Source organism: Marmota flaviventris, chromosome 1 (assembly GCF_047511675.1).
Source record: "Marmota flaviventris isolate mMarFla1 chromosome 1, mMarFla1.hap1, whole genome shotgun sequence".
NCBI lineage: Eukaryota > Metazoa > Chordata > Mammalia > Rodentia > Sciuridae > Marmota > Marmota flaviventris.
The window spans coordinates 3,508,859-3,533,799 of NC_092498.1; the positions used below are offsets into that span (position 1 = coordinate 3,508,859).

The 24,941-nt window shown below is 54.7% G+C and overlaps 1 protein-coding gene across 2 annotated transcripts in view; it reads right to left on the reverse strand.

Annotated features, from left to right (window-relative positions):
- The window catches only part of Dpp6 (dipeptidyl peptidase like 6), a 624,061-nt gene that overhangs the window by 65,421 nt on the left and 533,699 nt on the right, over nt 1-24,941 (reverse strand). For both annotated transcript variants that reach the window (XM_027943387.2, XM_071610694.1), the window contains exons 11-16: nt 15,918-16,041; nt 14,539-14,577; nt 8,357-8,464; nt 5,604-5,695; nt 4,860-4,907; nt 3,563-3,681 (exon numbers count right to left, since the gene is read on the reverse strand). In XM_027943387.2, coding sequence (XP_027799188.1) covers nt 3,563-3,681; nt 4,860-4,907; nt 5,604-5,695; nt 8,357-8,464; nt 14,539-14,577; nt 15,918-16,041 — 530 coding nt within the window. The remainder of the gene's footprint in view (nt 1-3,562; nt 3,682-4,859; nt 4,908-5,603; nt 5,696-8,356; nt 8,465-14,538; nt 14,578-15,917; nt 16,042-24,941) is intronic.

The window sequence follows — 24,941 nt, forward strand, 5'->3', positions numbered from 1 at the left end:
AAAATAATTTTTTGTTTTTTTAAGTTTGTACTGACACTTAAAAATTAAAAATTATGAATTATAAAGAAACAAAAACATGTCAAACCTTGAGAAACTATAGAAGAAATACCAATGAAAACTAGAGAAGGTCACGAGAGGAGGCTCAGTGGGGAGAGGGGCAGGAAATGCTATAGAATAACTGCACATCAGAGGTCACTGTGCCAGGGACTAATGAAGTCCAGGAGCGCTGACTGCAAACAGGGGACGAGCTATTATCAGCTCCAACTGCAATGGACTCAATGTTCCTCCCCCAAATTCACATGCTGAGCTCCTACCTCCCAGTTATGGTGTCAGGAGACAGGACAAGGTCAAGGGGATGGAGCCCTCATTCAAGGGCCCAGAGAGCCCTCGGACCCTCCCCTGCCACATGGGGTTCCCTGGGTGTCAAGCTGGAAGTCTGACACAAGAAGGAGGCCCCCACCAGAGCCCCACTGCGCCACACCCTGAGCTTGGACTTCCAGCCTCCAGAACTGCAAGAAATAAGCTCCTGCTGTTTATAAGGCATGCAGTTCCTGGTGCCCAGTGACAGCCACCTGAGATGACACACACCAGGGTGATGGAGTTTCTGTACTGAGGACTGCAGTGGAGCTAGGGGCAAGCCCGCCTGTGGGAGGCTGCGGAAAGGCAGGAGGCGTCCGTCTGGAAGAAGTTTGTTTTAATTTATTTGTTTTCCCCTGGGCTGTCCTGGTTTCCTGATTTGTACACCTAACAGGACGCCCAGCCCTGGAGTCCTAATGTGGTGGGACAGCTGCACGTGTCCACTCCATCTGGCCTCCTGGTTGGGCTTGTTGGTCTCCATCTAGCTGCTCAGTCCTCTGTCACTCTGCCTGTGCTCAGGAGACTGAGCTGGCTGCCGCATGGTGGTGGGATGGCCTCGGATGTGGCGCATTCGCACATCCCTTAACTGGCTGACCTTGCCCGCGTCCTTCCCCGCAGGAGGGGAGGTTCTCAGTCCTCCTTGCACCTGGGAAGCCAGGAAGCCTGGGAATGCTGCCGAGTCAGCGGGCAGAGGGGGCGACAGCTGCCTCCAGGGCCAGCAGTGGACAAGCCAGTCCTGTCCAGGGTTTCCAGGGTCTCTCAGAGTAGCTCTGGGTGTGACGGAGATAAACGGGAGAGGAAAGGGAATTCCCCAGTTCCTGCTTGGGCTGCAGGGCTGGGAGATGTGGGGAAAAGTAAGTCACTTAGATTGTCTTTGGCTCTGGGTTGGGCTTCTCAAATGTTTCCCCATGGCCTGTCCTCAGCCTGTGCCTCCTGGACTGCACCCCACGCGGCCCCACTCCAGCTGCCCACCACTCCAAGTGCTGCCTCCCCAGGAAGCTCCCCTCCATCCCGCTCCCCAGCCACGGTCCCACGGGAGCCCGCTGGCTAGATGGCCTTCTCCTGGGAAGTCCACCGCAGTGGGTCTTGCCCCTCGTGGCCACTCCCTTACCAGGGGTCGGGGCTCGGCCTCAGGCCTGCTCAGAGCTGGCCTATGTCCCCTCCTTCTGTTTGCACGTCTGTAAACTTATGCCTTTTTAGAAACTCTCTTTTAAAAGTGGGTTTTCATTCAGTTTGGGGGGTTATATTATGTGGTCATTCAAGTTACTTCAGCCAAAAAGTAAACTGATCTATAAAATTCGACTTAACTAGGAGCTAGGAGTGAAGACTGCACGAGGCCCAGAGTCCAATTCCCCGTGACACACACACACACACACACACACACTCACACACTCACACACACACACACTCACTCACACACACACAGATGTACACTCAATTTAAAGAGTGATTTTGTAGAGAAGAGGGCTGGTTTACGTTTGTGTTTAAGTTAAAGCGACAGGTCAAATATTTAAATAGATTTCTAAATGGTCCAGAAAATTCTGAGGCAGTAACTCTAAGATCAATGGAGACTTCAGTTTGTTTCTTCAGGGCTGGGAGTGAAGCCTGGCCTTGTGGCTCCAGGGGACCAGTCTGTCACGTTTCCCGTCTCTGTGCCTTATAACCCTCTGAGTTGCCACGATTTGCTATTTCAGGCAGATGATGTTGTGGGACCGAGAGACCCAGATCCTGGTCCTCCCTGGGTCACCGACTCACCTGGAGTCGGGGACCCCTCTTAACCTCTGGCCTCAGGCTTGCCATCTGACAAATGAGGGGTCAGCTACACCTCGAGTTCTTTCCTCCTAGAGCATCCCCTGGGTGATGCTCCGGGGTCTGCTTCCCAGGGGGCACAGGAAAGGGGACTGCGATGGTTAAGTGGGACTGTCAGCTGGACTGGATTAAAGGACACCTAGGAGACACTGGGATTGAGAGACTTCTGCGTGTGTCTCTGAGGGTGTTTCCAGAGACAATTGGGACAGCAGACTGAGGGGGAGGACCTGCCTGGAACGTGGGCAGTGCTGTCCACCCGGCCGGGGCCCAGGTGGAAAGCAAAGGAGGACATCTTGCCGGAAGGTGAGCTGCATTCTTCTTGAGCAGGCGCGTCCCTTGCTGCCGCCACCCATGCTCGTGGCCCTTGTCCAGTGGTCCTCAGGGTGGACCTCCACACCTTCAGTCTCTGTCCGGGTCCCTCTTGTGCTGAGGCCCAGCTTCCTGACTGAGCAGCTCCTGGTCCCTCCAGCTCCCCAGACTGCGACAGTCACGTGGCACGCCAGCCCCACAGGACACGTACCCTGTTGGTTCTGTTCCTCCAGGACCTGGCTAGCTCAGGGCCCGGGGCTGGGGCAGTCATGCGTTTCAGAATCCCAGCCCCTGGGACCTGCCCTCATCTTGGCAGAGGGCGGGGTGGGCTGGGGAGCAGGGGCATCGGCAGCTTCTCAGAGTTCTAATGACCTGGTGAGAGGGGGGTGCAGTCACAGGTGCCTCTGCCAACAGGCTGTCCAGGTGCTGCTCGGCACCCTGACCGTGACGTCTGAAACTCGAGTGAGCTCCCGGTGAACTGGCCCCGTCTCCGCCAGGCCTCTCCTACAGGCGTGTTGGCGCCCAGGTGTGCTCTGGGCGGACCACGCTCCTCTTTGAGAGCTCTTTTCCTGGGACCACCTGTTTTATTCTTGCCTTCTCGTGGGTTCACCTCTCAGCTGCACAAGATGTGAGAACAGATGCGCAGACTTCCCTGTACCTTCCCGGGCACGTGGCCTATCTGGTGCTCTGACCGGTGTGGTAAAGCACTCGCATGTTCGGGATCAATCAACAATAAGTTGGGTCATAGGGTACATGTTTCTGACACTCTGTGTATAATCTCAAGCCTTCATAGGCCCCAAATGTTCATCGCTGAAATTGTTCTACATCTTTATAGATGGCCCAGTTTCACCAACATGTAAGAGACCGCAGCCAGCTCAGGGGCTCGTTATGGACATCAGGAGGTAAACTGTGGGACGCACTGGCTTTGCCCTGAGGAGCCAAGACCGTCATGAGACCGTGAGCACCGTGGCCCTCGGCAGGACCCGTCCCTGTCCTGCAACACAGGATGCTCCTACCCCACGGCCCCTGCCTGCAGCTGTGCCCTGCAGACGCAGCACCCCCGGCCTGGGCTCCGGGGCACACTCACCTTCACACTTGAGCAGGAAGAAGTCCGAGTTGTGGCTGAAGGAGGCGCTGAAGTAGGTGCAGTTCTCAACCAGGTCGCAGGACAGACACTGCCTGTTGAAGCTGCCCACCGTGTTGGCGCTGCGAGAGCAGAGACGCTGTGAACCAGAGCCCGGCACACGGCCGCAACCTGCCAGATGGCTCCTGCGAGGGCAGCTGTGGTCCCTGCTGCTGACCTTCTGGGCCTTGTCCTGTCAGTCCCCTGCCTGGGCCCTGGGAGACCCCCCCCCCACGTCTTGCCCACACCTTGGCTCCTGGGACTGGGTGTACTTGGTCACCTATGGCTCTGTGTGGCCTGGTATGAGGACAGCCATGGTCCAGTACCCGTGCTCCACAACCGCATGTGCTACTCTCTGAGTGGACAATTTGGCCATGTGGGGACAGCAGAGATGTTGACACACCAGCCGCTCCTCTGAGTGCCAAACACCAGCGTGTGAGAAGCAGGAACTCGTAGACACCAGCCAAACCCAGCTCCGGCTGTTTCCAAAGCCCAAAGCTCCCTAAGGTGGGACACGGTGGCCTTGGTGGTGCCCACCCAGTGGAGCTAGGTGAGTGGGGACCGATTTGAAGATAGCACCCAGGCCCACCCTGGTCAAGTACAACTTCGGGTCCAGAAGGCCTAACGTGTATCCCCAAATGGAAAGATGCAGAGATGCCCGGTCCCTGGAGGAAGCGCTCCTCAGCACACCGCCTGGGCAGGGTCCACTCTGACCCCAGATTCCAGAACGGAGCCTGTCCGGGCAAGCCTGGAGGTACTTCAGGGGAGAGAGGAGGCAGCTTCAACCACACACCTTACTGGATGCCGCTGGCGGCTGCCTCCCCTCCATTTATGAATTTGGGAACTGCCTGATTTCAGTGACCCTAGCAGAGGAGCGGTGATGTCGGGTCTATGGAGAGAAGCAGCCTGCGATGGCGGGTGCTTGCCACCCTCTGCCAGGGTTCGACTCTCAGCACAGAGCGGGGGGCCACAGGCCGTGGCTCCAGCCCTCTGGTCTACACTGGGGGGTGCCCTCTCCAGCAGCCTGTTGTGGCCTCCTTCTGGTTGGGAGGTGCCCAGGGGGTGCCAACTGTCCCTCTTCACCTGTGCCACCCTGGCAGGAAGCACCTGGGGCCACTTCAGAGCCCCAAGTTTCCTCCCAAGAGAACGTGACCAGGCCTGGGTGTTTCTCATCAGGTCTCTCCTTGCGGCTAGACTCCTTCCCTGCCTCCCTGCTCCCATGTGCAAGGGGGGTTCTGCAGGCGGGAGGAGCCGGGGCTACCTGTAGAGCTGTCGTCTCCGCGGCAGGTCCTCCGTGCTCAGGAAGTAGCTGTGAAGAGGGCAAGGCCACAGGTTAGTGTGCCGCAGGGCGTCTGCCCTCACACAGCCCCCGGGACCTGGGGGCCATGGGACACAACAGTGGGGGGGCTTGGGGCCCGAGGTGTCTCCTGCACCGCCTTCTCCTCAGTGCAGGGTCCTGCTGCAGCCGGTGAGGGTGCGGGGAGGTGCCCCCAGATTCGGATGTGGGGATGTCTTGTGACCCTCTAGGGGGCAAGGGCCGAGGACACCTTTTACAAGGTCTCACCCACGACCCCGCAAGCTTTGACGGCTTGAGCAGGGAGGGGAGCAGCGTGGGTAAGCGTGGGCCGGGCCTCTGGGGTCTTCCCCACCAGCCGGGTGACTGCAGTAAATCCCTTGGTTTCCCCAGCCCCCTCCCTCTTGGAGGTGGGAGAGCAGCGAGCCCCTCCGGCCGTCACTGCGTCAGGGAGATAATGCAGCACACCCTGGGCCACTCCCAGGACTGTAGCCCCCGCCAGCAGCACCGCAGGGCTGTGGGGAAAGCGTCACCATGGCAGGGAGCCTTGCACCTTGGACGTCCAGGACGCCTGTCAGGGGAGGCTGGAGTGAGTGCCACCGTCTAGGACAGAAGGGGCTCGGTGCCTTTCCCTGCACCACCAACAGGATGGGACTAGAGACAGCAGAGGCCCCGGCCAGCAGGGAGGGCCCAGCAGCCGCGCTCACTCACATCTTATTCCGCTTCTCATCATAGGACAGGATCTTGGTCACGTCCCAGTCCCCGGAGGTGATGGACTGGATGTTGTCGTTGCTGCTGTTGGGCTGAAACACAGACAGGCATCAGGAGAGAGGGGCTGGGCCCCAGGCTCGAGCCACACAGAGGAAGGCAGTGCCTGCCCCGCCACTGCTGGCCTCCGCAAGGCCTGGCTGGAAGAGGCCTCCCCGTCCCACCCTCCCGGGTACCAGCATCCCAGTTCCTCCGACCAGCATCTCCTGTTGAGGCAGGTTTGTGTGCTGCTGATGTTGTATCTCTGACATCTGTGAACCTACTGAGCAGAGTTCTTCCTCCAAGGGCCGCGGAGGGAGGAAAGGGGGGAATGTGCGGAAATGGATGAGACCAGGCAAGAGAAAGGAGATAGGCAAAGGAGGGAGGAAGCCAGGCCCCATGGTACACGCCTGTAACCCCAGTGGCTTGGGAGGCTGAGGCAGGAGGACAGCAAGTTCAAGGTCAGCCTCAGCAACTTCGTGAGGCCCTGTCTCAAAATTAAAAAAAAAAGTAAAAAAGTGCTGGGGATGTGGTTCAGTGATTAAGTGCTCCTGGGTTCAATCCCCAGTACCAAAACAAAGCACCCAAAACAAACTCCTCTAGTAATTCAAGAGATGCAAATCAAAACGACTCTAAGATTTCATCTCACTCCATGCAGAATGTCAATTATCAAGAATACAAGCAATAGTAAGTGTTGGCGAGGATGTGGGGGAAAAGGCACACTCATGCATTGCTGGTAGGACTGCAAATTGGTGCAGCCAATATGGAAAGCAGTATGGAGATTCCTTAGAAAACGTGGAATGGAACCACCATTTGACCCAGCTATCCCTCTCCTTGGTTTATACCCAAAGGACTTAAAAACAGCATATTACAGGGGCACAGCCACATCAAGGTTTACAGCAGCTCAATTCACAATAGCTAAACTGTGAAGCCAACCTAGATGCCCTTCAGTGGATGAGTGGATAAAGAAACTGTGGTATATACACAGCGGAATATTAAAAGAGAATAAAATCATGGCGTTTGCAGGTAAATGGATGGAGTTGGACAATATCATGCTAAGTGAAGTTAGCCAATCCCCAAATCCAAAGACCGAATGTTCTCCCTATTATGGGTGCTGACCCATAATGGGGGGCTGTGGGGAGAAATTGATTGGGCAAAGGGGAGGCAGGGAAGGGAAGCGTGCGTGGAGACGGGAAGAATGGGGGATGAGGTGGACATCGTTACCTAGGTACACGTGTGGCTGACTGACCATGTGGTGCGACGCTACATTGTGTACAGCCAGAGAATGGAAAGCTGTGCTCTATTTGTGCACAAGGAATCAAAATGCGTTCTGCTGTCATGTTAACTAATTAGAACAAATTTTTAAAAAGTCAAAAAAAGAAAAACTGGAGGGAAGGAGGGGCAGCGTGGCTTGGTCACTCTCTGTGCCCTTGCCAAGGACAGGGTAGAGGAGAGTAACTGATGATCCCATGTGCCCCACCCCAGTGCCTCAGTGCCCAGCACCATCATGGCAACAGTGGGTCACCAGGGGAGTGGCAGGAGATGTCTCCATGGTGACTTGGGTGTGAGGTGCAGCTGGGCAGCTGTTTTGGGCTGCTGGTGCCATGAGAGGCGGATACCACGACAGGGATGCCACAGTGGAGATCACTCAGGTGACAGGCCTGGGGCCAACCCCAGGACACAGACATGGGAGCTGGGAGATGGAAGGCCCTGGGAGGTCCAGGGATGCTGAGCTCCAAAGCAAAGGGGCAGGCAGGGCGTGGGCACCTGGGTGAGGGGAAACCTTCTTCCTGCTGAATGTCAACAGGGTCCCCAGCAAACGCAGAGGCCAGGGTGGAAGGAACACATCTAAAATTCTTGACCTTGTTTGCAATGTCCCCACAGGAGAAAACAAAGGCATCTGGGGCTATAGAACCAAGACCACAGAAGTGAGTGGATGACAAGGTTTTACGGAGATTCTTCAAGTCACGTGATTAAGTGGTCTGAAGCCCAGATGCCAGCGCCTGACCCCTGCAGTAGACGTGATTTGTACCCAGGGAGGTGCAGGTGTCTCCCTCAGCACCCCAGGGCCCCTGGGGGCGGTGCTCCTTCCCGGAGTTTCCGTTTGAAACTGATTTCACAAGCTCCTATTTGCAGAATGTTTCTTATTAACGCTTTCCCTAAGTTCCTATTTACCTGCCCTGACCCTTCATAACTTTAGATGGTTCCCCAAATGGGACCCACACACAGAGGACGGGGTCTGTGATCAGGGACATGCCACTCCTGCATCTCCAGTTTCAGGGAAGAGTTCCTAAGGTTCCGCGTGAGGCAGCGCCTCTTAGGGTCACCTCTGAGCAGGGGACTGTATTTGCCAGGATGCACACTTTGGAGTCAAAATTCACGTCTATTAATTTCTGAGGTCACTGCTCAGGGGCGCTCCTACCCAACCACTGAAGCCCAGAGTCAGGTGTTTGAACAGAGTCCCCTCTGCCATTGCCAGATGTGTCATACACTCACACTTGTGCCCTGGAGCATTAATGCCAAGAGCAAAGCTCCACCCGCTGCCCTGCTCAGAACCTCTACCCAGGACAAGTGCAGCCTTCTGCCCCCGCCTCGGGAGCCCAGCCTGAGTGTCAGCAGCCTGGGGTCCCCTGGGGCCCTTGGAAAGGACCTGTGAGTTTGGCCACGAGAAGCGAGTACCAACAGCACATGCAGCTATGGAAACCAGCAGGACTTACCTGGGATGAGGACACAGTGATGTGGTAGAACTTTCCTCGTCCCCCCTGTGGGATCGCTCTGACAAAGAAAAACTTTCGGCCATCCTTGGAGAACACCGGCTCTTCATTCTGCACACAGAGTCAACAGACCAAGTCAACACAGAGCTCTGTCTGATTTTGAAGAGGGTGGACTGGGATAAGACGCACCCTGAGGTACATTTTCTAGGTGATTTCTAAAGAGATGCAGTTGGGAAAACAAGTGCTGTGTGGGGCCTCTCCTTTCCTTGGGGATCATGAGCCAAACGGGGATTTTCTAGAAGAGACACAAGGGGAAGTTAAGAGGCAGATAAAAAGGCAGCCCTAGTTTCTAAAGCATGGGCCAAGAGACGGCCGTGTGCACGTGAGAAGCTCACCTGAGAGCTTAGACTGAGCTCCGGAGAACTCTGTGCTGCGCCCCCCAAACACACGCTGCAGACCCCGGGGACTGCAGTTCCTGCAGTGGCTTCTCTCACACACCAGGAGGAGCACGATTCTGAGCAATCACAACCTCCCTCTGCCTTTCAATCCTTTAATTCTTTTCCCTAATAAAAACCAGCCCACGCAGGGCATGGTGGCCCGTGTCTGCAATCCCAGGGGCTCAGGAGGCTGAGGCAGGAAGACGGCCAGTTCAAAGCCAGCCTCAGCAACTTAGCAAGGGCCTAAGTAACTCAGTGAGTCCCTGTCTCTTAATAAAATGTAGACAAGGGCTGGGGATGGGGCTCAGTGGTTAAGCACCCCTGGGTTCAATCCTGGTATCAAAAAAAAAAAAAATAGAAAGAAAAAAAAAATCCACCACATACTGAATAGCCCATCAAGAAGAAGGAAAAAAAAACAAAAACAGGACAAATTCTATATATTCCAAAATGTAGGCTGGAGGAAGGCTCACCAGGGCTCCCCTCTCCAGGGAAGTTCAGCACAAGGCATAACCGTGTCAGCAAGTGAGCCTGGAAAGACTGTCACTTTTTCCTGGAAACAACCAGCATCTCCCGTCTCCCCTGGGCTGGCCCCTGGATTCCAGACCAGAGGGGTGTATTGTCACCTCGTCTCCGTCCTTAGGCCCCCTAGCACTGAGCTGCCAGTCGCTCAGCCCCAGCCGGCCCCAGCAGGGTGGCTGTCACTTTGATGGGTGAAAGGGGATTTCGCAACAGCAGCATCTCCGTCTCTCTGAGGCTCACGGTTGAGAGTTTCCATCCGTGAACACCAATTAGTTGGCTACCTATCTATTTCCTGACTCCAGGAGCTCCATGCGGATGCAGGGATGAGGACAAATGGTCAACACACCCAGCTGGCACGGGAACTCATTTCCCCGCAGTGAATGAACATATGCAAATATGATGTGCCCAGAGAAATCAACTAACGTGATTAAAATGACATTTAATCTTCATGAATATTTGCAATAAAATGAAACCTTTAATCTGCAAATATTGATTTTTCTATTTAGAGCTGGAAGTGGGGTATTTAAAAGCACAGGGAGTGGAAAGACCAGCCATTAACTGGCCTTTCTCCATGGACTTCTGTTTGCCAACAGCAGGACGGACGAGGCGGTATTCTGCCCTCGTTTTCTGGGGGGAAATGTTTGTACTTTTGGCAGAGATTAAATGTGGTATAATTAATTCTGGGAGAGGCATTGTGTTTACAACGAGAAAGCCTCGGCATTGGGACGCGACCTTTCGGGCTCCACCGAAACCCTCCGTGGTACACCAGCAAAGGCCCCTGCCCCGAGGGCTGCTCTCGGACTCCACTCCCGTGTGGGGAATGTGGCTAGTGCGAAGCCCAGGGCTTCCTCACCAGGGTCTGGATTTCAGTCCTGGCTCTGCTTCTCCTTCGATCTGGGGGAACCTTCGAAGTCTCTCTGGTATGGCTCCTGGCTCCCAGGACTCCATTCACAGCAGGTCCATTTAGAAGGAGTCCTTGTATCGGCGGGACACCTTCTCTGGGCTCTTTGGAGCATTTCTGCCAATTCTTTCCATGATTCACATATATTTGTCTTGTCCAAGCTCCCGGCCCGAATCTTGAAACCACAAACCCTAAATCTGGTTAAGGAAACAGACCCACAGGACTAACTTCAAGCAGAATGACAGGCTCAGGTGCTGGGCTGTGGAGACCTCGGTGGTGGACGGAGGGCACTGGCCATTGCTCTGGGTGTTCTTGGAGTCCAGGGAACTTGCTGGCATCCACACAGGTCTTCGCCTCTTCTTTCTGGCTCCCCTCTGTGGGTTTTGCTGCACTCTGAGAAGTGCAGGAGACGAGGCCCAGAGAGGGCTGGCGGTGCTGCTGTGGTTCACCCAGAGGTGCTGCAACAGGGGCCTGGACACTGGCTCCTCTGGGCAGACAGGCGGTCTCAGGCCTGCAGGACTTCCTACCTCGTCTCTCCTACACTGTCTGAGCAAGCTCCGGTGACCCATTGGAGATGATGTTTGAGGGACTGTGGCCTCAGCGTGGGTCTCCCTTGATGGTTCCTGCAGACCTCTGCTATGTGCCCCTGAGCCTGAAGAAGCAGCCACCAGCTTGGTGGCAGTAGACGGCAAGTCCAGACTTAGTTCCTAAGTCACCCTCCAGCACATCACGGCACCTTGCAGGATGCAGAAACAGGACAGATTATCTTTGAAAAGCAGGGTGCACAAATTCTTTCCTTTAGGGAAGAAGGGGGCAACGAGAAGCTGTTTGCATCTGGATCTCATCAGGGAGCCATGGTCCACACAGATGCATGGTCTTAGGATGTTCAGACATGTCCCCTCTCCTCTTGCTGTGGCCCCAGCACAGCATCTGGGAGAATGTTTCTCTAACAGAACGTGAGGCTTTAAACTAAGGGCTACTTGTATAGTTTAAGCTTTTGTTTATTATAATGTTAGCTGTTTGCTACTAAATGCCTTAAAGTTTACCTTTTAAAACCAAAAGAGTGATTATTTTTATCTATGCAACTTTCAAGTGTTGAGTTGCTTGGCTGGGAAGGACCTGGTTTCTGAATCCCATTCAGGATGTCCACCCTGTGCCTGGGTTGGTGTCCATGAGAAATGCAGTCAATAAAACCAGAAAAGTCCAGCTGGTGATCTTGGCTCCAAGGCCTCTCTGCAGCACTGAGGAAAAGAGGAGCAGAGGACAGATGGATGGTCGGTCCCCAGCCCCTGAGGACCATGCACTGCTGTCCATCCAGGAGTGAATCCCTGGTGTCGGCCAGGAGGCTGGGCTCCCCAGGAGCACTCTGGGAGATGGACAGGGAAGCAGGAGTGGGAGCCTCTCTCCTGTCTTCCATCAGCCTCTCCTGCCCTCCACCAGTGACCACTGCTGTTAGTCCCCACTCCCCCAGCACCTGGTGACCCCGCAGTCTTCTGAGTTAAGGAACTTGCTGACCCTGGACACTTTGTGGGAATGGAATCATATCACAGGTGGCGTTTGTGTCTGGCTCCTTTCCCGGTCACAGCCAGAAGGTGGAAACCACCCCAAATGCCCACCTTTCCTTTGTCTCTTGATGGACGGTTGACTCCTTACCTTGCCTGCGGCGAATAACGCCGCCATGAACACAGGAGCTCCGAAGTCTCTTCAGCGTTTTCACTCCATGCCCTTTGGCTCTCGCCCAGAATGGGATTTCTGGATCACACGCAGGTCCATTTTAGTTATTCCAGAAGGCTCCATGCTGCTTCCCTAAGGCCTTTGATAACTTCCACTCCTGTTCCCTTCCTCCACACCCTCTCCAGTTCCTGACAAGTGCCATTCCACCAGACCCGAGGCACAGCTCCTTGAGATTTCAATTTGCATTTTCTGATGACAATGACTTTGAGCCTTTTAAACACACCTGTTGGCGATCTTTTAAACATACCTGTGTCTCCCTTTGAGGAACGTCTGTTCAGATCACTTGCCCATCTTTGGACGGAGCTTCTTGGTCTCTCCCTACTGAGTTGTCTGGGATCCTTAGGTGGTGGGGCTGAACCCTGCGTCGGGCTGCAGGCTTTCCTCCTGTCGGGCAGGTCATCTCTTCCCCCTGAGGTCTCCTGGGCCATGCAGGGCTTTCAGTTGGATGCAATCCCATTTCTCTACTGTGGCTCTCATTGCCTGGGCTCTTAGGTTTGAATCCAGAACACTATCGCCCAGCCCAGTGGTCATGGAGCTTCCCTGTGTTCTCTGCTAGTGGTTGGGTGGCCTCAGGTCTTACGTTGGAGTTTGCAATGCCCTTGGAGGAGGTCTTCTCCCCACTCCTGCCTCCCCTCCCCCACGCCGTTTTGTTCCACTGATGGAGAGTCTGTTCCACCACCGCCATGCCGTTTGGTCACGACGGTCACGTTTTGCCACTACGGCTTCCAGGTGTGTTTTGGAGTCAGACGGTGTGGTCTCTCCAGCTTGTTATCTTCACTCAGGATTGCTTTGACAATTCAGGGTCTTTTGTGACTTCATGTAAATTTTAAGGTTGTTTTTTCTATTTTTAAGAAAACTATCACTGATGGTTTTAATAATTGATTTCTAAATACTTATTAAACATATAACTATATAGATAATGGATACTTAAAAATGATTCTTTCAACTGATATTTAAAAATGACGTTTCAACTGATAACATGAAAACATCACTTTTGATAGCAGGTGCTTGGTCCAGGTGGCATTCAACAACTTTCAGTTGCTCAGTCTTAGGGTTCCTGAGTTTTCTCTCATTCTTGATAACTTCTTGGCTTGGACTTGGCACCCAAATTTGGTCCCAGGGAAACAAAAGTGGTCCCACTGAACCTTTCCTCTTTCGTATCAGAAAAAAGATGTGTTTAAAGTAGCCATGTCCATTTGTGAGGTCTCTCCCCCTGTGATAATTAACAGAATCCGTGACTGATCGCTAGCTCCACAATTAACGAAGCACATAGCAGTCTGAGCGCTAGAATGTTCTTGGAGGGCCTCTGATGATAGTTTTATTGTCCAACTTTAGTTATTTTTCATAAGTAGAAGGTACTGTTTCAATAGAAAAGTGTGTTTGTACTATTCCACAATAATCCTTGAGGATTTTAAGACAATTTTATTCCTTAGTTGGGATAAGAAGAAAGAACAGATCTAAAAATTTTCCTGCCTGTTCCTTCTAAAGCAAGAGCTTGGAATGAGACAAAAAGAGCTGAAGAAAGAAAACACCAGTTGTTACGGTTTGGATCTTGATGTCCCTCCTGAGCTCCCTGTGGAAGGCCCAGTCGCTGGTGCAGCAGTGTTCGGAGGTGGGTTGGGGGTGACTGGATCTTGAGGGCTCTGACCTCAGCAGTGGGGTGATCCATTGGTGGATTCAGGCTCCACGGGCTTGCGGGGAGGGCCTTCGTTACCAAAGCAAGCTCTCTCTGCTTCGCGGGCACCAGGAGGCCAGCAGCTGTACTCATCACGAGCTCCTGGATACATGGCACCGTCTCACCTGGGGCCACAGCAGTGGGCCCCGCCACCAGGGACTGTGAACTCTGAAACCACGAGCCAAAATAGACCTTTCCTCCTTACACACTGGTGCGCTCAGGCATTTTGCTACGAAAATGGACACAGTAGTGCTGAGGGTTTCTTGTGTGTGAGTTTATTGTTTATTTTTAAAGTACTGTCATCACAGGCTGACTTACCCCAGCTTCTCCCAACCTCTCTTGATTGGTGTGTGAGTGTGTGTGTGTGTGTGTGTGTGTGCGTGCACTCGCCACGCCCCAGTCCTGGTCTTTCTAGGCTCGAGCTCCCACAGCCTGTTCTAACGACCTGACTTTATCTGAAGGTTAAAGAGCTCCTGGAGGCTGTGAGGAGGGGCCTGGTGACCTCAACGGTGTCCCCTTTGGGTCAGACATCGACAAGACCACCCCAGGAATAAGCAGGAGTCTTGACCAGGCTGCCCTTCTCATGAGCAGCGTGGCTCACGTTGGCAATCTTCATGGACTCATCATTCTGGGTTCACCCAGGGACCGCATTAGAGAACCTCCGTCTCTCCAACACTCTGTCCCAAAGAGCAGCGATTTTCTACTGTCTCCAGGGAACTCAGCTTCTACAGTCCTGCCCTGGGGGCTTCCAGTGAGACGGGGAAGAGCCTCACTGCCCTCCCATCCCGGGAGCCTTGCACACTTCTGTGCTCCTGGCTGGGGAGCCCCGTGTGCCTGGGCGGGAGAAGCCGTGGGAAGGGACAGACTCGGGCCTGCAGAGGGCTCGGGAGGGATGACAGCACTCCTCAGGGACAGTTACCTGTCTGTGCAGCCAAGCTTCACTTTCATCCTCGTGTTTCTGAAAGGAAATAAGAGCATTAGAGAGGGTTTGGTGTTGTTTGCGCTGCGTGGTCAACAGTGCAGAAAGCAATCTGTTCTCCTGCACGGCGGCTTCGCCAGCACGGGCAGCGCGGCAGAGGCAGAGGAGGCGCCCCCTCTCCTCCTGTGGCTCAGTGCCAAACACAAGTGTCCTTGAACAAGAAGAGAGCCACTGTCCCTGACGACAAGTGCAATCCCCGCCAGAGAGGAATCCCACGGAAGACGGTGGCACTTACTCCACTTGGTGTCACACTGGCCAGCGGTGTGTCCCTCTGGTGGTCACTGCTGACCAGGCGTGTGCCCGCTTACAGGCAAAGCTCGGGTGCTGCGCTGCTCTAGGGTTCTGGTGTGTACAGGGGAACACTGTCATAATCTAATCTGACGCTCTAAGGAGCAATACTGGTGGGTTGAAACCCTTTGAAAGTGTCAAAATATGAGAAAAGATCTCACAGGATTGCACAGAAAGATGCACCAATAAAAACAAAGCCCCAAACACAGGGAGAAGCTGTTGGGCACACTTGATGCCATCCTAGGGCACCAGGGGCTGGCACAGGCCTGCCCACGGGCTCCTTGGTGGCTGCTTTTCAGCCTGGGGATTCTGGGTGGGAGGAGCGCTGTAGGTGACACATGCTGATTGGGCACAGAGAAGATGCGTCCAGCCTCCGGCTCCCGGAGAAGCCCCTCAGAACAAACCAGAACCTCCAAATGAGATAAGAGGCAAGGAAATCCCTGACCAACTGGAAACAAGTCACTGGGGTAGCCCAGCCACTGCCTGCACCACCCAGGTGGGGATGTCCCAGCCCTAAGGTCACTTTCCATTCCCAGAGTCTCTGAAAGGCCTGGCTGAGTGTGTTCATGGGGCTCAGAACTTGAGGCCAGGGACCTGCGCTCCGGGCTGACCAGCCCTGTGGCTGCAGTGTCCAGCCTGGAGGGGCGGCCTGCCTTTCTTGACTCTACCACACGCTGTCACCCAGGCTCTTGGACATCTGGCTGGGGCTGCGTGTACTGGGGAGGGAGGAGCCTGCCTCTGGGTTGAGTGGAGGAGACGGCAGCAGAAAAGGGCCCTCCAGGCTGAGGGACACTGCACCGGGGCTCCCGCCCAAGCCTGTCCTTTCCCCTCCTGGAGCATCAACTGGAAAGCTGGGCTCCTCCGCAACTCAGTGGTAGAGACCAGGGTCTGCAGGCGCTGCAAGGAGGGATCCGGTGGCCAGGTCGCAGGGATCCTGGGCTTTCGCAGCAGTCCCAGAGTAGCCCACCAGGTGGCACCAGGGCCAGCCCAGCCAGGGGCCACCTGTGAACTCCTCCGGAGCCTCCGCCTACCTTTGTGCACACCCCTGTGGTGGCATCGCACAGGGTCAGGATGGACACGTTCTGCGCGCGGTTCAGCCAGGTCACAGCCACCTTGGTGCTGGTCGCCCACTTCACCATGGTGATGTAGTACTCCCTGCAAACACGGAAAGGCACAGAGTGAGCAGCCTTGTGGGAGCACAGGAGACCAGGAGCCTGTCACACCACAGCCCTGGGTACAGGGTCCATGACCATAATGTGTGGGTGACAGAGGCCGCTGCAGTTCTAGAATGGGTTTGTCAAGAATGCAGGAGGACACAGAATCGTGTGGGCAGCCAGGCACTCTGAGACAGCCACTGCCTGCACCACCCAGGTGGGGATGTCCCAGCCCTGAGGTCACCCACTGGACATGGTGTACTGCTGATCTGGGCTTCATCCACAGGTAAATGCCCAACTCCAGAGGCAGTGATGGGGTGGGATGAGAGGCAGGGTGGAGAAAGAGCCAGGCAGGGGAGAGAGAGGGGCCAGAGAGGGGCTTCCTGGAGACCCCAGCTCCCAGCTAATGAGGGCTGCCACGGCTCTGCTGTGCCCTCCTCTTCCTTAAAGTCAAAATACCCAGTGGCGTTCTCTGTCGGACTGGGGATGCTGGCTCTTGCTTCAGGTGAACTTGGTTTGATCTCCTAAGTGTTACATGGGAGGGAAACTGGGGCTTTGGGTCACTCTTTCACCCAGAGCTTTCTAAAAAAGTGTGACCCCTCTCCCCAATCTTACATTTAAGAAGAAGAAGATGTCAGGAAACTAAGTGCCCAAAAGGAGTTGCGGGTGAATGCCAAGAATGTTCTAGAAGCCAGCTAACACTGTTCAATCACCTACACCAACGTATCAATAATGAGATCTACTGTTTAGAACCACTACTTTGTGGTCTTACAAGACCTTTTATCACTAAAAGCTGTGGTGCATCTCAGGCAACAGGGGAGCGGCCTCACTGCACAGAATAGTAATCCTAACAGAAAGGTCTAAACAGCCAGACGCTTAGAGCCAGCCCTCGTCAACCAGGAAATCAAATCGCTGAGGGCCTCGCATTGCCCAGATCTACCTGCTAATAACCGAGTTTTCAATAACGCCCTAAATCAAGGGTACATGACAATGAGGAGTCTCCAAGCAGAAGGAGTCTGACCCTGGTGGTCCCCAGCATGGGGCCAGGAGGGGCTCTGGACCTGCCCATGCTGGGAATTTGCAGAGGACATGGTGGTGAGTAGCACCCCAGATACGTGCACAAAGAGCCTGGCACTTGGGCATAGTTTACAATGCGTGGCTCAATTCATGATTTTCAAGACGCAGCCAGTTGTGTTCACACCACCTGCTCCCCAGCCTGTAGGCCCTGCTCCCCGTAAACGGGCTGGGTGTTTACCAGGTCTGTGACCTCCCTCTGTCCTCTGCCCTGGCTTCTGCTCCAACAGACAATGTGCTCTTTGGGCCTCATTTCCCAAGGTCCCAGCAGTTTCACTGCTCTAGGGCTGGAGCAGCGTTTATGAAGATGGAATTTGTTATCTCTCTGAACATCTGTAGCCATAAACATTTTACTTCACTTTGATCCTTAAAAATATTTCAAGATCTGAGCTCGGGACTTGCTTCACATGGAACAAGTTCTATCTTTCGCGGTACCACAGCCGGTCTTCCAGTCTGCATGGGATTAAAGGGCTCTGGGAACAACGGACAGGAGTGACTGATGGCCTGGGAGCTGCTTCCCTGTCCAGGAAGTCTGCACCCAGGCTGCCTGTGAAGCCCCACAGGCACCGTGTTCACTCTGCCAGCACACGTTGCGTGGGCATGAAATCAAGAAGGAAAGGGAAGAGCCCCAGGGTGACGGATTTTCCCCAAGACCCTCATACTGAGTAGGGACAAGCCTAGTTTTACTTCCATTTGTTGGAAACATCCTGTGTGTCTTCCTGTTTTTTAGGGTGGTGTTCTGCACAAGTCTTCTTCATAGGGGTCAAATAGGCCTGTGTGTTATTGTCAACTTTCTATGTCCTAATTTTGCATATGAAACATCATAAATTGAAATTCATGGGTGGATGCAAACCTCCTTTTGGTAACCAAATCCCTAGCAATACTGTTGGGACAAGTCGTCAAGAATGTCCCGTGGGGAGCTTGGGCTGCAGCCGGGTCCTGGGGCAGCGGTAGCAACTCCGAGGCCAACCTAGCTGTTCTCCGGCTCACACTTGAAGTCCTCGGTCACCAAACGCCTAAGGCAGCACAAGCTTCCTGCATGGAGCCAGGGCAAGGCGAGGACACCGCCCTGGAGAGGCCACCTCCAGAAGTGGCAGCCACACCGTTTCTTTCTCTGAATGTTGTGAAACACCTGCTACTGAATGGGGTGCTACCTCCTCTTCTGTTTTCACTTCTCTAGTTGGGAGGAAGGTAGCTGAGTGGGGGGGGGAGGTCACTGTACTAAGAATGAGGCTCCAGCCTGCCCAGTTCCCAGGGGGCCTTCGCTGGTGTGGTGACCTCCTGGCTGGTGAGCTGGCTGGTGTGGTGACCTCCTGGCTGGTGAGCTGGCTGGTGTGGTGACCTCCTGGCTGGGGTGTGACCTTGGCTGGTGTGGTGACCTCCTGGCTGGGGTGTGACCTTGGCTGGTGTGGTGACCTCCTGGCTGGGGTGTGACCTTGGCTGGTGTGGTGACCTCCTGGCTGGGGTGTGACCTTGGCTGGTGTGGTGACCTCCTGGCTGGTGACCTGGCTGGTGTGGTGACCTCCTGGCTGGGGGTGACCTTGGCTGGTGTGGTGACCTCCTGGCTGCGGTGTGAGCTGGCTGGTGTGGTGACCTCCTGGCTGGTGTGACCTGGCTGGTGTGGTGACCTCCTGGCTGGGGTGTGACCTTGGCTGGTGTGGTGACCTCCTGGCTGGGATGTGACCTTGGCTGGTGTGGTGACCTCCTGGCTGGGGTGTGAGCTGGCTGGTGTGGTGACCTCCTGGCTGGGGTGTGAGCTGGCTGGTGTGGTGACCTCCTGGCTGGGGTGTGAGCTGGCTGGTGTGGTGACCTCCTGGCTGCGGTGTGAGCTGGCTGGTGTGGTGACCTCCTGGCTGGTGACCTGGCTGGTGTGGTGACCTCCTGGCTGGTGAGCTGGCTGGTGTGGTGACCTCCTGGCTGGTGAGCTGGCTGGTGTGGTGACCTCCTGGCTGGGGTGTGACCTTGGCTGGTGTGGAGTCCTCCTGGCTGGGGTGTGACCTTGGCTGGTGTGGTGACCTCCTGGCTGGGGTGTGACCTTGGCTGGTGTGGTGACCTCCTGGCTGGGGTGTGACCTTGGCTGGTGTGGTGACCTCCTGGCTGGGGGGTGACTTTGGCTGGTGTGGTGACCCCCTGGCTGGGGTGGGGTAGCTCCTCCCCAGGTCTGAGGAAGCTTTGCATCTACAACTAACTTTACAGGGGACTCCATTGCTCACTTTCTTCATTCATGTGAAATTAAAGATAAACTGTGGCACTTTAGAGAGTTTTATGGTGGTGAAATATGAGACCTATTTTAAAACCCTGAAATGATAAAAACCAAGAGTCTCTGTAAGGATTATGTAGTAAGAGTTCTTTAAAAGGGAAGCTCTTCAGTCAGCCCTCTGTCTCCCCCACTGAGCACAGGGGGGTGTCCTGTGGGCATCTGCCCCTCCTCCCACCCATCCTTGTCCAAATGCCCTGGGACCCTTCGCCTGCCTCACCCTGGGGGGGGGCTTTACATTGATTTCATCAGTGTGCAGAGATGTCCCATCATTTCCTGACCCTAAGAACCGCACTCTGTCATCTGACTCAGTGCCAAGTGAGCTCTGGTCATTTAAAAAAAAATTTTTTTTTTAATTTTTTTTAGTGATTGAGGACCTTTGTTTTTATTTATTTATTCATATGTGGTGCCGAGAATTGAACCTCGTGCCTCACACATGCTAGGCAAGTGCTCTATCACTAAGCCTCAACCCCAGCGTGAATTCTGGTTATTTTTAAAGAAAACCAAGTGCAGTTGCCACAAGGAAGCTTCACCACCAGGCCTTCAGAGGAGGCCGCGGCACCTGGGCCATGCGGCAGGCTCAGTGCCTCCCCAGGGTGACCTCGGACGGAGGGCCTGCTCCTGCTGTGTGAGGTTTGCAGCAGTGGACAGGGCCTGCGTGGTGCTCTGAAGGTGGCCCTGGCTGCTCTGCCACCGTGACTATTTTTAAAAGGACATGTTTTTTCTCTTCCTCTCTCCCTGCTCCTCCCTAATCTCTCCCCCTCTCTAATCTCAGGGGACACAGGGTCACCTTCCTCCCCGTCCCAGGGAGTCACCTGTCCCTGAGCACACACCCACCACAGGAAGGAAGTGATTCAACTTGGATGGCACCAGAGGGTCTCAGAAATGACCCTCTCCAATTAACAAGTGGATTACCACTCCAACAGAGAACACGACTAGCCTTTGAGTCACTCTTTAAAAGCCCCCTGCTCTCCCTGATGAGCAGCATCCCAAACTCCAGGAAAGGAGTGCCCTGTGCTTCTCCTTTGCTAGTAAAGAAATAAACCTTCCTTTTCCTTTTTCTCAAAACTGTGTCCTTGTTATGGGATTGGCACCGGGGACAGGGACGGAGCTTTGGCAACGGCGGTACCTGCTAACAGAAAGGAGAACCTCTGCACACGGAAGGCCCGGCAGCGAGGTGCTCCCCGGTGCCTACTGCGCACTGTGTTCGGCTCCGTTTCAAAGCTGTCGGGACAAACAGTCACAGACAGAAGAAAAGGCGTTGGCTGTGACCTCGAGGCTGAGCTGGCTTACACGGCACGGCCACATCAGCGTTCTAGCGTGCCGTGGGGCTGGCTAGCAAGTCCAAGGCGGCCTCTACCAACCTGCGTTATCATGGCCACAAAGACGAGAAGACAACGTGGGAAGTCACGGTGCCGCTGACTGTAGTGCTGGGGCTCTCTCAGGGCAGCACAGAGAAGCCAGGCCCCAGCTGCCCAGGTGCACTCCCCAGGCGCACCACGGTCCCCCATAGTCCCATCTGTCCCTCCAAAGTTCTGGGCAGCCTTATAACACAATGGTTTACACGAGAATGAATTTAATACTTTAAAAAGATGTCATTCCAAGTCCTGGGGAAACGAAGATTTCGGCCGCCAACAGGGCCCGAGAAATGGCTTAAGCATTAAAAACAAGAAGGAAGACAATCACAAGGCAAAACTCGCCGCCTGCCCACAGCCATTACCTGAGGTCATTCTACTCTGTACCGCGGTCACTTTGAGGTGAGAAGCTGGGGACTCTGACAGGGCTGTGGATAGCTCACACCCACGTATTTCTTCTCACTCCAGAGACTTAGGGGCGGGGACAGGGAAGGAGTGACACCCACACACCCACAAGGACAGAGGACAGCAGGAGGCCGCAGACCCCAGGACCTTCCTCCAGACAGAGGGACCAGAGCCACAGGGTGCCCTGCTGGGGGAAGGGTCGACACACTGTGAGCGGAGGCCAGGAGGTGGCCTGGGACTTGCAGCACAGGAAGAACGCCGTGTGCAGGAGATGCAGAGGAGACAGGAGTGTCCCAAGTCTTGGGTCCAAGAGGCGAGAAGGAAGGCAGAACTCACTTGGATCCTTGTTCCACGATCCAGAAGCTCTTGGAAGGACACTAGGGACCAGTGTGGGACCAGCACCAGGCGCAGCAGCAGCACTGAATGCTGGGCCCGCGGAGCGCGACCCATGACTTGGAGGGATGATGACCCTTTGAAACCCTCATTTTAATACAGGTAAAGTTTTAAAAAAAAATGTGAGAAAAAGGAGACACTTCTATATTTGAGAATCAGAGAGTTTGCTTCCAGCGGCCCTTCCCTGGACAGGCACCTGGAGGTGTGCTGCAGATGGGCAAGAAGGTGGTGCAGGCCCAAGGCCACGGCGCCAGCCTGGGGGGCGGGGCAGGACGGCCTCGGGCACCGCTGTGGAGAGCAGCCAGGCCACCCTGCAGCAGGCCGGGCGCACGGAGAGCTGGAGTTGGGGAAAGAAGCGAGAAAGAGAGCCTGATAGAACTTGGGGGAAGAGAGGATGTAATAAAATTAAGTGTTCAAGAAACCCCAGAAACAATGTAAGATCCAGGAAAAATAAAGAGAACAAGAGGAATATGATCACGGGGCTCTACCACGAAAAGCAGTTACTTAACTACGATGATGGGAATGCTGCCCACGGACTTTAGTCTTCTAGAATCCACCTGCAGGAAAGCAAGGAAGCTGAGTTACGGCTACAGGGCAGAGGGTGAAGATGCCAGCCTCCATGCGGCCTGACTGGGGACAAGGAGGACACAGGAGGGGGGAGGGACAGGAGAGGCCTGCAGGGGCGGGGGGGCGGGAAGGGCAGGGCTGATATGCTCACTCTACAAACTCGGGAGTTAAGATGTGATATGCAAAAACTCGTGAGGATGTTATTTTGGTTATAAACGTAGCCAATAGAGAAAACATGCACATATACACAGAGAAGGTGGAATAGGTACAGAAGTAAATGTGTGGAATTCTTTTTTATCATATGAGAAATACAATAAAATACATACATTAATAGAACCAGGGAACTGGACATATTATCTGGTGACAGGCTGGTAACTAGCCCGGGAAGCCACAGGGAGCTGAAAGTCACCTCCCGGTGGTGGAGGGAGAAGAAAAGCTCAGGGAAGAGCCTTAGTTTCCATATTATTTTACCTTTAAGCATTATATGTGCTACTTTGATACAAATAAGAAATAAAATCAAAACTATAGAAAAATCAACGATGACGAAATAAATGCATGGAGTCATGGAAGTCCTGCAGTGACCCCGACGGCCAGCCTTGCTGGCATCTGGCAGTGGTGTCTGCCCCCAGCTGCATCTGGACCGGGCAGAGGAAGAGCGAGGCTGGCACGCGGTGGCAGTGGGCGCCACATACACGCAGGTGCTGAGCCCACCTCCCCGTCCTCCACCCCCCACCCCTGCTCAGGTCCACGTAAGGAGAAGCCACATGGTCCTGTAGCAACAGGACCCAGATTGTTGCCCTTGTGTGTCCTGCAAGGAGGCGAAGATGGGCGAGAGAAGGCCATCCCCCCGTCCTGTGTCGCCTGGCCCAGGTTGCAGCAATCAGAGGCAGTGACCCCTGTCGGGAGCCTCACTCCGGGAGCTTGGCCTACCCAGAGAGGGCAGAACAGCAATGGGACCAAAGGCCTGGGGCAGAATCAGCTGAGGCTCGTCACCAGAGGAGAAAGAGGTAGCGGGGACAGTCCCCACGCCGTCTTACTGATCCAAGTCAGCAGTTCTCAAGCTGAGGCTGGCCAGCGGCACCAGGAGGGCATTAAACCAAAGTCTCTGGTCTCCCCGCAGACTCCACCTGAAACTTGGGCAGGGTCAGCAGCGGCGGTGTAATAGGGCTCCCTCTGGATTCCGTTTGAGGACCAGTGGGTTGAGATGAGGGGCAGTCTGCAAGCAGGGGGCAGAGGACAACTCCAAGCACCTCCCGGGTCTCTACTCCCCTCTCTGCCCTTCCTGCGCTTGCTTTGAATGAATCGCTGTGACCAGGCAGGAGTGCTTTAGGACAAAGGGGGACTTGGCCACAATTAAAGGAGAGGAGAAAGCTGGACATGAGGCAGAAGAAAAGACGGGACTGGTTACGGGAAGAAATGTGAGGATCAATGCAGCGTGGAGATGGACAGCGAGGGACTTCGTGAACACAGAAAACAGGTAATCGCGTTTTGATGATCATTGAAATTGCATTTTAAAGAGAGCAAAGTACTGAGATGTTAACAGAAGGCCACGTGCCTGGGAGCAGTGCTGCCGACGCGGTTTTTATTCTAAAGCACTGGATCTGCTCCTGAATGCACCGCCTCCCACAGAGAGCATTTAGTGGCTTAGTGCGCTGTCCACAGGCTCTGCCTGAGCCCTGGGAGATGGGCAGACGCGGTTGCAGGGGAGCTCCCCGTTTGGAAGGAGACAGGGGAGGAAGCCATTTATGTCAGGGCAGGGAGCTGCTCTAATAGAAGGGCGCGCCCAGGCACGGAGCACGTGGGAGGGAGGGGCGCTTGCAGGAGCACAGCTTGGCTGCGAAGGTGGCAGAGCTCCCTGAACCCCAGCCAGGCGCCTTCACACAGAGCCCACAGGGGCCATGCATTTTTAATTGGCCCATTTGTTTGTTGTAAAATATTAACAGAGCGCTGCTCTCACAGGGACTCATGTGCCATGTCACTTTTTGGCATTCCAAGTGCTGGCCAAGGTTCTGACAGTGGTGTGGCCAGAGAGGGCGAGGGAGGAAGCGCCCCATTACCTAGGGGCACCAAGAGCCTGCAGTTAACCTGGCATTTCCTTAAGCAGCGTCTGTCCCTCGGATCAAGCTGGGATGGGAAACATCGCCACAGAAAGTTTTTTTTTAAAAGGATGAGCTTGAATAGAGGCAACTGAAAAGACACGGAGCACAGTGCCCTGGATGCCAAAGCCCACAGCCCCCGCCCGGGCCTGCCCTCCAGTCGAGGAACATTGGTGCGAAATGTCTGCAGGCGGAGCGCACCCCACGAAGCCGAGGAAGGAGGACTTCAGGACGGAGTGTGGCTGCTGCACATGCTGTGACCTCACTTTCAACTCAGGAACAGGCCAGAAACAGACCAGGCTACTTTCCTTCCACCTTGGGGGCTGGCCAGAGCACAGGGTAGGCTGCCAGGGGAGGGAGGGGAGGAGTGTCGCGAGAACACATCTTAGGGACCCTGGGTCCTCATTCAGCAGTTCTAGGGCCTTACAAGAAAGGATCCATTGGTGGGAGCGAGTCTCCTCATGTCCCTTCTCCAGGTCTCTGTTTTCATGCCCATCAGTCTGCCACCCATCCACCCATCCACCCATGCCCCCCCTACCTGTCACCTATGACCACTCACAGGCATCCTCATCCACCACCCTCCACTCACCTTTCCATCCATTATCCCCCCACATAGCCATCTTCTACCCGCCCACCCACCCCCACCCATCCATCATCCACCCACCCCTCCAGCCAGCCACCACCCACCCCTCATCTACCCTCCAGGCACCCACACACGTGACCTGCTCACGGTCCTGCAATATGGATGAGGCAT